Source organism: Salmo salar, chromosome 04 (genome assembly GCF_965601325.2).
Source record: "Salmo salar chromosome 04, fSalSal1, whole genome shotgun sequence".
Taxonomy (NCBI): Eukaryota; Metazoa; Chordata; class Actinopteri; order Salmoniformes; family Salmonidae; genus Salmo; species Salmo salar.
In genome coordinates, this window is record NC_138294.1 from 60,401,250 (window position 1) to 60,415,042 (window position 13,793).

Below are 13,793 nucleotides of genomic sequence, written 5' to 3' on the forward strand. Positions count from 1 at the left end.
TTGAACTCCCAACCTCCTGGTTTATGGTATTCTGATCTTCCTGCAAACCATCATGTCCATGTCAGGTACCAGTTAATCCAAATATTCTCTCGTCATTTCTATTTGTATTTATTATGTATCCCGTTAGCTGCCAAGGCAGCAGCTCTTCCTGGGGTCCAGCAAAATTAAGGCAGTTTATACAATTTTAAAAACATTACAATACATTCACAGATTTCCAAACACACTGTGCTCTCAGGCCCCGACTCCACAACTACCACATATCTACAGCACAAAACCCATCTGTATGTTGTTAGGTTCTAATTTTCAGAGTAAAATTAGAACTAGAGAAGCTTAACCAAGTTTAATTCTTCTAAAAGGGTCGATACAGCTGGATTCAAACAAAATACATTTTCACACAAGCACTGATATTAAACCGTTCCTCACAGGCTGAGTCTCCTCCTACCCATCTGTACAAGCATCGTTCTTTACTGCTAGGCAGGACACTAGTGTTACGGGCCAAAAACGTATATTTCTCCCTTAAGGTGACCTGACCTGACCTCAACCCCCCTCCATCACTAATCCATGGCTCTTTCCCCTTATCAATGCCTGCCACATGTAATCACTTCCCTGCACTCAACACATTCCAAGCTTAGTTGCACCCACTATATACCTTCCTCCTATAACCATTAACTTCTGGTGTAGATCCTCTAAACCTCAGCACTCCATCAGTGACATGAATAAGTATATTTCATATTCTCAAAACTCTCCTCTTGAACAATAGCTTCCTACTGTTCAACTTACATAAACTTGGAAATTACTTATAAATGGACAAACAATGATAATAAAACATGAATTAAAAAAATATATATATATTATAAATGAACAAGCAATGATAACAAAACATTCACCGTGAGGTTTACCAACTCAGAAATGTATAGCCTCTGTTCTATGATCACACAATACACAATTTTATTTCCATCTCTCATCACACAACAAAATGCCATTCCAGCTGCATCTGCTGGCTTGCTTCATGTCAGCTGGAGCGGCTTTAATTTTCTCCACGTTCTCCTTCTAGTCCCTGTGAGTGATATCATAAGACTTGGAAAGCAACAAAAAGACACACAAAACATAACGGTATTAACAATGTGATAAGATATGCATCATTATATATTCAAGTCTGAGACCATGACAAGTCCCACTCTCTCTTCACCTGACTATACATCCAGGATACTTTTCTGCAGGATTCCACAAAAATGAAAGCCCTAAAAAGCCTCCTCATGCTTTCGCTCAGTCTTCCCCTTTCCGGCCCCAGGCTCCGAGAGGTGTTCCCAAGTCATGTCATTTTCACTTTGTTCCTCATCTACTCCATTGCCACAACCCTACATCCTCTTGAGGTAACTCAGCAATGTATATGCTTTCACATCAATGCCTTCAACATTTTGTTTAGAGTACAATTATCCCATCTATCCTCTTTCATATGATGCATTAACCAATAAAGCAGCTAACCCCAACCCAACTATGATGTTTAAAGTATCTCCCAGACCCAACCCATCTGCATGTCTTACAGTGGAATCTAGTTTCTCTCTTTCTCTTTCGCTCTGTTTCCTCTGTCATGGAGTCTTCAAGCTCACCCATTATGCAGCTGGACCTTGCTTCACGTGAGAACTATGCACCCACCGAGGAGAGACATGACGATCTTTACCGCTACAGGTGCTGTAAGGAGTACTGTGTGTGGACCAAACCAACACTGTCCCAACAGCCCAGCCTGGTGTATCTTGATGAACACTCAATCTCCAGAATTCAGCCCGTGCCCTTGGTTATCTCTGCTTTCACCTGACGATATATACACTGCAACACATGGGTCATTTCCTCACAACCTAGACTCTCCTGTTATGGCAAGATCACTAATTTGTGACATTTGAATAACAGCCTCCCCTGTACACCCATCGGTCTCCCAGTTACCAGCTACCAATCCATGTGGCACGAGTCTTCATAACCTGATATCCCAATAATGCTACTAAAGTAACCCCTGCTACTACTAACATGGCCCATGCCTATAGCCTCCTTCAATTACGGTCCCTACAGCGACTACCGTGAGAATAACTCCTGTATGTAATCTGTCAAGTGTTCGCCGGCTGTTAAAAATTGGGAAGAGATTAATTGAGTTGGAAGAATATCCAACCTAACAAAATTCTGAGTCACAGGTTTCTTGAAAGTTTACCAAAGTGTCTGAAATTATCACCACTATCTCTTCTACTCTCACCATGATCTGGGTATGTGTAATGTTCCATTTAACTTCATTAAATCCCTATATTGTGGACAGTTAGCTGTCCTCCCTCTCCTATGAGCTATCTCCTGTAACAATATACAGTCTCTAGAATGATACTCCTCCATCACCACAACCTTCATTTATGAGCCCCCACAGATCTTCATGGCAGTCACGTTCCATCCTACTTAACAGCCCTATGTAAACATTCTGTCTCAAACACCTCGCCTCCTGCTACAGATACATTTACACATATATCATTACATCTAACCCATTACATACTAGTCACTACTTCTAATGCACTTCTTCAGTTATAAACATACTGAAACATTCTCAAATGAATTAGTCAATATACATCAGTCCCTCCTCTGGAACAATTATGTTCCATGAAACCTAAAAACATATTGACTTGAAAAGGAAAGAGAAAAAAAGTATGTGTTTAATAACTTCACACCACCCATTGATGCAACTAACATAATTCTGATTACATGGTAAAACAAAAGAGAACAAAAAAAACCTTCATGGTTGACCCAAGCTATCATCCAGTGATTTCTTTAACAAACAACCTCCCTGTCAGAGAACACTTAGAGATAAGGTTTCTGGGGCCTCCCTCGGCCAAATACATTTTAGCAGGGCCCCACCCCTCACTGTTTTGTAGCAACTCTCTCTCGCTGTATTCAAATCATAACTAAAACATTTTATAAAGTATCCAACCCAAATTTAGAATGACAGTCCTTCGTGCTTACTTTGAGTCTAGGACTTGAATTCCAGCTTCTCAATTTAGCACACATCATCCCTGTTAGAACATGCATTTATAAACAAAACCTTTTATTGCCGGGAATAACTCCCCATTACAGCCCCCCTTTGTCCCTGTATTCCTGTCACACGTGGCCTGGTAATGAAAGATCAGTATCTTAATGCATCCTTAGTCTAAATTGTTTGCAGTGTGTGGCAAAGGTGGGACTAAGTCATTGTTTTACAAGTCACAAGTAAGTCTCAAGTCTTAGCACTCAAGTCCCAAGTCAAGTCCCAAGTCAAGACAGGCAAGTCCGAGTCAAGTCTCAAGTCAAGACTGACAAGTCTCAAGTCAAGTCTCAAGTCCTAAAATTTGAGTTTCGAGTCCTAAACAAGTCATAATGTGCTCTTCACCAAATGTTAGTAATAGTAATAGTTAGTACAATACATTTACGCAAATCATGAATGCTTTTAAAAATATATATATTTATTACTTTCCAAATAAACGTTATATTTCCATGGAAATACATGGGTAGCCATGAGAAAGACCCCCCCCCCCCCCATAGTTATCGACTATCGAGGATCGCTATGGGGTGCAATCGTGCAATGTAGGCTTGTACACAATCGCCCAACCTTAACACATACACACACACATACACACCCTCTCTGTGTGTGGTTACAGTAGGCTAACGTATGTCAACAGCAGTAACATCAGGCAGGATTTAGGCTACCAACTGCCTAGCCCGTTGTAGCTCAATCTTGGCTGCAATGATCATGTTCCCGCACTGACTGACAGTGTGGGGGCTCATTGATTTAACTTTACATTAGCCTACATGCTACACTAGCAAAGTTATATATAGCTGTCGGCTATATTAGCCACGACTTACCATTCTTTGTGCAGCTTCAAATGTCGAACAAAGTTGGAAGTTGTTGCGCCTCTGTCTGTAATTTTCTTACCGCATGTTTTGCAAGTTGCAATCTGTTTTTTGTTGACTACAGCGTAGTCTTTATATCCGAAAATAATGATTTTGGGTATCATCTTTCCATGGGCTCCATCTGAATTCACCCACCGATGTTCCTATGCACTGCCACACGCAACTTTTTCTCAGCTGGCACAATTTGATTGGTTGCTGTCTGATTCAAACTGTAATCCGTTAAATGAAGAATTGATGTGCTGCACACTTTTTTAAATAGCATCATTTTTTATATTTCGGCTTGGAGACGGTATCAAGTCAGTTCGAGTCAAAAGGCTCAAGTCCAAGTTAAGTCACGAGTCATTGGTGTTAAAGTCAAAGTCCAGTTGCAAGTCATCATATTTGTGACTCGAGTCTGACTCGAGTCCAAGTCATGTGACTTGAGTCCACACCTCTGTTGTGTAGACCACCACCCCTGTCCTTCTCCTGGCACTTATCATTCTAGCGTGTCTTTTTCAGATATTGTTTACAGTTCATCTTCCCAACGGCTCATGTAACTCTTGCCTGTCCCATTTGATGGCCCTTGATAATGTCCTGATTTCAATATCCAAGTAGATTCATCCTTTTCTCCCACGTACACGAGTCTCTCACCTGAGGAGTTCTCTCTCTCCACGCTCACTCCACACCCGCTCCCAGCACTACTGCAGCCCGCACCCAGGTTTATGGCTCGGACTCAGATAGAAGTGTTAAAAGTCACTGTCGCATTGCATGCCTTTGTCGCTCTTTCTTCAGCTGGTTAGGGAGGGTTTTGAGGTTCACACACACTGTTTGTGGTCAGATTATTCCTACCATGCATTAAGACACAATCTGACGTCACCTTCCATGATAACCTCAAAAAAGCATAGATCAGAACAACAGTTTAGTTCAATTCATTTCTGTTTCAGGAAATCTAGACAAGCATTGACTATATGACAAATTATTACATTAACCTTTTCTTAATAACATTATCTCTACAACAAATGTCAAAGAGCATAACAACATACTGTTACTGCTAAAACCATTTTCAAAATTAGTCCATACTCGCTTATTCTACTGGCAACCTCTCAGAAGTGTTACCAGATCATGAAGTTAGCACCCTAAACCTTCGCAGAAATCCCACACTCCATAAATCCCAATCTGGTGAAATTTGTATCGAAACAAAAACAAAAAATGAAATCAGCAATACATGTATCACAATCCATTTGGAGTAACTGTCATCCCTTATTAACATATATTTTCCCTTCTATATGCAGACTGAACAAAGTACCTCTGTATATTTACTCAAAGACCAGGACCCCAGGGAACCGGTAATTTTCCCGCTCGAACACATGATTAAAAAACATGTTAAATCAAAAATAAACACGTTTGAATAACTATTCAACTTAGAATTGCAACTTTTTATAACTCCTTAAGGAAATAATAGTATTTCATAAAGAAATGGTACACTTTGAATAGCGACTGGTGTTTCTCATTCATTTTATAATTAATTCCCACTTGTTCCGATCTTTTCTAGTGGGATTGATCAGGCCTCACCAGAAAGTCAGGATACAGGGCATTCAACCCCATTAAAATATTTCCTCTCCCTTTTCTTTCCCTGACCTTCCGAAAACCATTTAAATACCTTTCAAAACATTTCCATCCTTCTGCATACCCAATTTAAAACTGAATTGAAAGATCCCATCCAAAAATAAATCCCACAGTATCAACACCACTAATGCCTATTCGTAACCGGTAAATGGTGTGTGCGTGCTGGTGAACCGTAGGTCCACAACACACATGCACAGGCCTCACTTATCTGGAACTCAGTTTATGGCCTAAACCAGATACTTTTATACTTAAAACTGCAGAATATCACTAACTGCTCTCCCCAAAGCCCACAGTCTCCGGGGACATTCCAACGAGAAATAATGAAACCCCCTCTTTTGAAAAAGAAAGTGTACATTTCGTTAGCACTCACTATGCTACATTTTAATCAGCAATCCAAAAGTATTAATTATAAACCAAACCTGATAATTGTAAATCCACTGTCCTTACTCCAATCATTAAATGTTTGTTTCAATCCACCACAATGTTCATGAGCAAACAAAAAAAATGAAGTTCATTTTAGGTTTAGTAACTCCTTTGCTAATTCCTTGTTACCCCTCTACCTTTTCGTATATTCTAGAAATCTATTTCAGAATAAGACGACATAAAACGTAAATCTCTACAAAGTAAAACCACATAAAATGTCTCATGAGATCAAAAAATCCCCCAAGACTTTCTGAGTTTGCAAGGAGTGTTTGGCCATATAATTTAAATGTGTTACCTTTAGAATCCCTTCCCCTGGCATTTCACCTAGATTCTTCAACGCAAAAGACATTTTCCTGTGGAAATTTTAACCAATTTCTCATCGTAAGGAATCCGCGATATTTGATCCCTGGCCTCTACTAAAAGGTTAGGTAAGACGTGATCTCATATGTCTTCCTTCACATAGAAACTGTAATCTCTATGAACCACTATCGATTGAACCGAGGCTATACACTGATATGTGACATTTCCTCTCCTGCTACTCTCAAAAGGATTTGTTGTTGCTCTTTTGAAAAAGATGCAAACGCTTTGCCTGGCAGCATTTTCTCTGAATACAGCAGGCTCCATACCCACTTTACACTCCCTTTTCCAATGACCAATAGCCCCACACCTAAAACAGGACTCTGACTCCCTACGCTTTGTTGCTTTTCCACTACATTTCTTTGGTTTACCTTGGCCATTGAAACTATAGTGATTTTTCCCAATGGCCCTATTACCCCTCGCACGTCTGCAAAGTGAGCGGAGTTATATTCCACTCTCAAAACATCCTGCCGTATTTCATCCACTACCCCCACAATTACTGTTTTGATCACAGGGTTCAAACCTGCCATCAAAGCAGAAATGCAAATTCTATCAATGCACTCCCAGTATTTCTGTGGCTGCGTACTGGTACTCATTCCGGGTTTATCGTGGTGCATTTTTTGTTGATAGAATGCTGACATCAAAACGTTGGTGTATTGAGCTTTTGATTCTGGTTTTATGTCTTTGTTGCAAGTCATAATTGCCTCCCTGAATTCTTTATTTGAATTCTCCATCAGCAGGGAAATGTTGCCTAATTTTATCCAGTTTGCTCAATCTTTCCAATATTAGAGCCGAATTGGTAGAATGCTGGTGCACTTCTTTCAGCGCCTCCATGGTTTTATTAAAATCCTCTAGCTCCATATTACAGGGAGAATCGGGGCCGTTTGTCGCCATATCAATAGTTATTATTCCCTAACCTCTCCCGACGGTGTTCAGGGTGTTTTGGATTTCTTCACTCCCGTCTATAATACACACCTTCTATTAACTATTTTCCAATGTAGCGCTACCCACTTCCCTGGATAATAATTAATTGGTCACGGCACTTAATACCTTGTATTAGAACCAATACCATAGCGTCTGCGAATGTATTACTGGAGAATTGTCATGTTTGTCGTCGTAGAGAGAATGGGACCAAAGCGCAGCGGGTTTCGTGCTCAACATATTTATTTATCAAATAATGCGAACACCACGGAAGAAAACAATAAACAAACTAGCGACATGAAACAGTGAAAGCAGGCTCAACAAAAAGCAGTGCTCTCAAACAACTACCCACGAAAAACAAAGACAAACACACCCTACTATATAGGACTCCCAATCAAAGGCAACTCAACACACCTGCCTTCAATTGAGAGTCCAACCCTAATCAACTAGACATAGAAACACAGACATAGACCAGTGACAAACCCCATAATACATACATCAACTACCCTCTGCCACGTCCTGACCAAACTACAATAACCAAATATACTCTATACTGGTCAGGATGTGACAAGAATATGGATGACTTAAAAACTTATTTTGGATAGGTGGGGCGCTAGCATCCCACCTCGACAACATCCGGTGAAATTGCAGAGCGCGAAATTCAAAATACAAAAATTGTAATATTAAACATTCATGAACACACAAGTGTCTTACATCATTTAAAAGCTTAACTTCTTGATAATCCAACCGCGTTGTCAGATTTCAAAAAGGCTTCAAAAAGGCTTCAAAGCATACCATGCGATTATCTGAGGACAGTGCCCCACACACAAAACCATTAAAAACATTTTCCAAACCAGCAGAGGCGTCACAAAGTCAGAAATAGCGATAAAATAAATCACTTACCTTTGAAGATCTTCCTCTGTTTGCAATCCCAAGGGTCCCAGCTACACAACAAATGGTCGTTTTGTTCGATAAAGTCCTAAGTCCTAAGAATACTATCCCAAAACAGATGGATGGAAATCAAAATAACAAATCAAGAAAAAAAACTAATTCAAAATATACAAGTATTTGTTATCGGAGTTGATTTTCAACAGTGACGTACTGTCTAGTAGCTATAGTTTTAAAATAGCTAAACAATATCAAAACAAGTCCATATTGTTTTACAAAAATGTTTTTTTCGGTTTTGGTAATATTGAAACTGTTCAGCCCCAAACTGCATTTTTTTTGTTTTGTAATGAAAAATAATCAATAAATGACTAGATTAAACATTATTAAGTTATTGTTACAAAAAGTGTGTGTGTGATGTGTGTCTGATCAAATATACTTGACTGCTAATCTAATTGAAATAGGATACTTAGGATTAAACAGCTGGATGATATTAGCTGATATTAGCTGACTGATAAATATAACACTAAAGCTATTAGCATATTACTTTACTTACTTTAAATTTCCAACTGAAATTAAGTATAATCAATGAAATGGAAACATTGGCACACCACAGAAAGCAGCTGGCACAGTAAACCTATTTAATGGGAGCTAATTTCTCCCCTGAAGACTTTGAACCCATATTAAAGGGATACTTCGGGATTTTTGCAATGAAGCCCTTTATCTATTTCCCCAGAGTCAGATCAACTCATGGATCCCATGTTTAAATTGAGTGTTAAGAAGGTCATACCACGTATCATTTTGCTATTTGCGTTTGAATTTTAGGAACCCTTGAAGTATCAAAAAATATGTAAAAAATATATTTGATGAACATTTTTATTTGGCCTCACTGCTATTAGACCATACAAACAGATTCACTACATGGAAAAACAGATAGTCCCCCCCCAAAAAATCTAAATTAAGTTTGTTCTGAAGTGTCTTTCCTATATCTGAGATAAAGTATAAGAAAGATCTGTTATTCTTTTTGAACATGTATTTAACCCCATATTTTTCACATTAAACAGTCTAAGCCCTGTTGGGGGGGGGGGGGGGGTTGGGGGTTCTACTAAGCTATATGGAATTGTTTTAAGAATGTCATACCAAGGATCTTTTTGCTATTTGATTTAGAATTTTAAGCCCTTGAAGTATCATGAAAATATTTTTTTTAAATCTACACTACCTTTCAAAAGTTTGGGTTCACTCAGAAATGTGCTCGCCTTTGAAAGAAAAGCACACACCCTGTCCATCAAAACAACATCAATTTGATCAGAAATACAGTGCAGACACCGCTAATGTTGCAAATGTCCACTGTAGCTGGAAACGGCCGATCTCCAATGGAATATCTACACAGGCGCACAGAGGCCCATTATCAGCAACCATCACTCCTGTGTTCCAACAGCACGTTGCTGATGGGGCAGTAACATTACCTGTTGTTGTCTTAGGGCAGTAACTCAGGTCACTTTCAGAGGCCTCATGATGTCGTGTCCTTTCCATAGGAGTTGAGGGAGACTCCGGCAACACAGAGATGGCGTCAGTCACAAGGGTAAAAAACCGTACATTGGAGGGGTCACTACAGACCCTGGTTCGATTCCAGGCTGTATCACAACTGGCTGTGATTAGGAGTCCCATAGGGTGGTGCACAATTGACTCAGCGTCGTCCGGGTTTGGATGGGGTAGGCTGTCATTGTAAATAAGAATTTGTTCTTAACTGACTTGCCTAGTTAAATAAAAAAATATATATATTAAATAAATCTAACAAGTTAATAGGGGTGATGTATAGCTGAACACACACATACTGATTGATAAGACCCTGGTGTTATCAATCTTTTTGTGTTAATTAACTGGTTTAGATTGTTTATTACTGATTGTGACTTTTCCCTTTCACTTCATATTGATTATTTGGGGCTATCTAACTAGGCCGTAAACAGATGGAAATCTGGCATCTATCATAACCTCGAGGGAATCTATTTAAAGTGACACTAATAACCTATCCTATAAATACCATTCTTTAATTGTATGATCTCACAAGCCATTTAAAGAATTTTATGCAATCTGATTTCCTGAAAGTGAAAATGTATTAACTTTTATTTAACCAGGGAAAAAACGCATTGAGAGCTAGGTCTCATTTGCAAATATGCCCTGGGAACAATAAAGAAAAGAAAATGATAAACAATTTAAAACACAAAATTAAATAAACAGCAAATATTATATACACAAACAATCAAACAAAACAAAGACATTTATAAATATGAAAATCACTTTCTCCTAAACTGACCCAGAGACAACAACATATCCAAATGAAACGTTACTTGGAGATTATTCAACATGATAGGGGCCTGATAGGAAAAGGAAGATTTAACAACTCTGTGGATACACGTGGAGTCTCCAGCATTAACCAAACCTGTGACCAAGTGTTGTAATCCGAGTTTCTATATTTCAACAATGATGTTAAGTAAATTGGTAGTTTATTATGAAAGGCTTTATAACAAAAACAGAATTATGAAGTGACCTGTGTGTTTGTAGAGAGGTCCAACCAACTAATGATAAAGGATGCAGTGGTGAGTGTCAAAACTGTCAGACGTTATAAAACGAAGTGCGCTATGATAAATTGTGTCCAAAGGCTTCAAAACACTGGTAGCTACATTCACGTATATAATATCTCCATAATCTATAACAGGAATAAATGTAGACTGAATGATCTGTTTTCTACTATTTCATGAAAGGCAAGCCCTATTCCTACAGAAGAAGCCCAACTTAATACTTAATTTTTTTTGACTAACTCGTCAACATGCTTTTTAAAAGATAGCTTTTCGTCAATCCAGATGCCCAGATATTTATAAGATCAATGGGGGGTCTAAACTGAGTATTAATCAATGATTCCAGGATTTTTGCTAGGCAATGAATGAATGATCTTGTAGCTGTACCTTAAAATAACTTGTTTTATGCATCTAGAATTACAGTAATAACAGAGTGAAAACTAATACAGAATGAGTCATTAGTGTTTCCCATCATTCACGTGCAAACGTTTTCAGATGCTCAGTGTGGCGCTACTCTTGATTGTGTATAATGAGTAGGCATTGTCTACTTCAGAGCAGAAATCACCATCTGTCCTCTGTTGTTAAACAGAGGTAAGACCCCTGATCACAAAGCCAACTTCTCTCCTATCACTTACTCCAAAGCTTCCATACAATGACACATACACACATGAAATATGTCTGCATTTCTGATTTCTGCTCTAAACCTTTCTAGATCAAATTGCAGTATTGGCCACTGTTCAATTGATTTCCTATTTGATATGCTATAAAGCAAACCATCAACCTCTCATGTTTTATTAATTACTAGCAATACATAAACACAGTATGGCGACATAAAACTATAATGGAATGGGTTGAGGCATGAAAACGTCTCTCCTCCCACTGCAGACATTACATGATGATGACGATGCCAGGTGATATTTCTCTGCTCCAATTCTGAGCATCCTCTCGTGGGGGGATGCTGAGCGCACAGGCGGGGCCGATTTTCCTTGCAGTGCACTATCATAGAGCAATGTGCATGACAGGACAGAACGAGCAGAGCTAAGAGCAGCGCAAAGGGAAAACATCAGCGAGAGGTGAGGTTGTAATAACGCTAATTAAGCATCCAATCTCTGTATTCGTAATATTTGCATCATGGATGTATAATTCCTCTATTTTCGCTAAACATCGTATCCATTCAACAACTCGGGCATTTTGTTCCTCATTTTGTTCCTTTAACAGAACACTGGTGCCCATCAAGAGCCTAGTAGAGACAGAGAGTGCCATTGTATCGGGCGCAGGAACTGAGCTAAAGCCGACATCATGGCGTGGCCCTGCATCACCAGGGCGTGCTGTATGGCCCGCTTCTGGAACCAGCTGGACAAGGGGGACATTTCGGTGCCATTGGTTTTCACCAGGTACGACGTCTCGGAGATGCAGCATCTTCAACTGCAGCACCAACAAAAACAACCGCATCACCAGGCACAGGCAAGCGCGGTCGCCATAGAAACTCAACCCGCTCACGAGGACAAGGCGGTAGCGGCTTGTGAGCACCCCGCAACGGGAACCGCTGTGTCTGAGGAGCGCGCATGTGGTTCTGTAATGCGCCAAGACTTTAAGCACTGGAACGTGCGCCCTGAGCCAAGCTGTAAACCTAAGAATGAATATCACACTCCCGAGACCCCTTTTAACAACAAGACACAATATCAGAAGGATTTCAAGCCATGGCCCATTCCGAAAAGGGACGACCATCCTTGGATTGCCAGGCCCAATCCCTCCATCTCCATCGGCGGTGACTGTGTCCAGGATAGGTCCAAACACTACCATGCACACGCGGAAGTTGACAGTGGGGTGGAGAAAAGCGAAATTGCTGACAAAGTGCAAGAGAAAGAAATTCTGGGAGGGAGTACAAATAACCAAACTGCAGAGAAGGATGGTGAAAAGAAAGTTAGCATCAAAGTGGAGCGAGAAGACGCGGCAGGGGCCAGAGGCAGGGCGGCGTTAGATGCGCTAAACAGGCAGTTAAAACAGGAAGTAACAATTGGCAGCTCATACAAGTAAGTTGTAAATTCTATTGACAGATGAAACACAAATCCACACATTGTATCATGCAGTGGTGGAAAAAGTACCCAATACTTGAGTTAAAGTAAAGATACCTTAATATAAAATGACTCAAGTAAAAGTGAGTCACCCAGTAAAATACTACTTGAGTAAAAGTGTAAAAGGTATTTGGTTTTAAATATACTTAATTATTAAAAATAAATGTTATTGCTAAAATATACTTAGTATCAAAAGTAAAAGTATAAATCATTTCACATTCTTTATTTTAAGCAAACCAGATGGCACAATGACCTTTTTTTTTTTTACTGCCAGCCAGGGGCACACTCCATAGACATAATTTACAAACAAAGCATTTGTGTTTAGTGAGTCCTCAAGATCAGGGGCAGTAGGAATGACCAAGGCAGTAGGGATGACCAAGACATTATTGATGACCAGGGATGTTCTCTTGATAAGTGTGTGAATTGGACCATTTTCCTGTCCTGTTAAGCATTCAAAATGTAACGAGTACTTTTGTGTGTCAGGGAAAATGTACGTTGTAAAAAGTATATTATTTTCTTTAAGAATGTAGTGGAGTAAAAGTAAAAGTTGTCAGAAATGTAAGTAGTGAAGTACAGATACCCCCCAAAACGACTTAAGTAGTACTTTAAAGTATTTTTTACTTAAGTACTTTACACCACTGGTATCATGTGCACACTTAGTGAGATCAACTTTAAGATAATGAGGCACTAGGGCCCACTCTCAATGTTCAAAGTACACCAGAGAGCATAATTTAGCCGCAGAGTATGTTTTATCACAAGCACATACAAGTAGGCCTAACTGCCCAAATAAAGAAAACACCAACATAAAGTGTCTTAAAGGGTGTTGGGCCACCAACCTGCCAGAACAGCTTCAATGTGCCTTGTCATAGATTCTACAAGTGGACCTAAACAATGCCAGGAAAATTTACCCCACAGCAAAACATATCATTTGTATCCCTCATTTACTCAAGTGTTGTCTTTATTTTGTCAGTTATCGGTAATCCTCTGTGCACCAAATGTGTTGTGGCCATAGACATAATCCATAGAAGGCTTTTGG

At 39.5% G+C, this 13,793-nt stretch overlaps 1 protein-coding gene across 3 annotated transcripts in view; it reads left to right on the forward strand.

Moving 5' to 3' along the window:
• Window positions 1–11,615: 11,615 nt before the first annotated feature.
• Window positions 11,616–13,793, forward strand: part of LOC106603536 (microtubule-associated protein 6 homolog) — a 38,997-nt gene continuing 36,819 nt past the window's right edge. Inside the window, exons 1-2 of one of the 3 annotated variants that reach the window (XM_082974604.1) lie at window positions 11,617–11,760; window positions 11,901–12,715. In XM_082974604.1, the coding sequence (XP_082830730.1) occupies window positions 11,982–12,715 (734 nt within the window). In that variant the 5' untranslated portion in view covers window positions 11,617–11,760; window positions 11,901–11,981. Of the gene's footprint in view, window positions 12,716–13,793 lie in introns of all 3 variants that reach the window. The other 2 variants (XM_082974603.1, XM_014197364.3) reach the window with 2 other exon arrangements.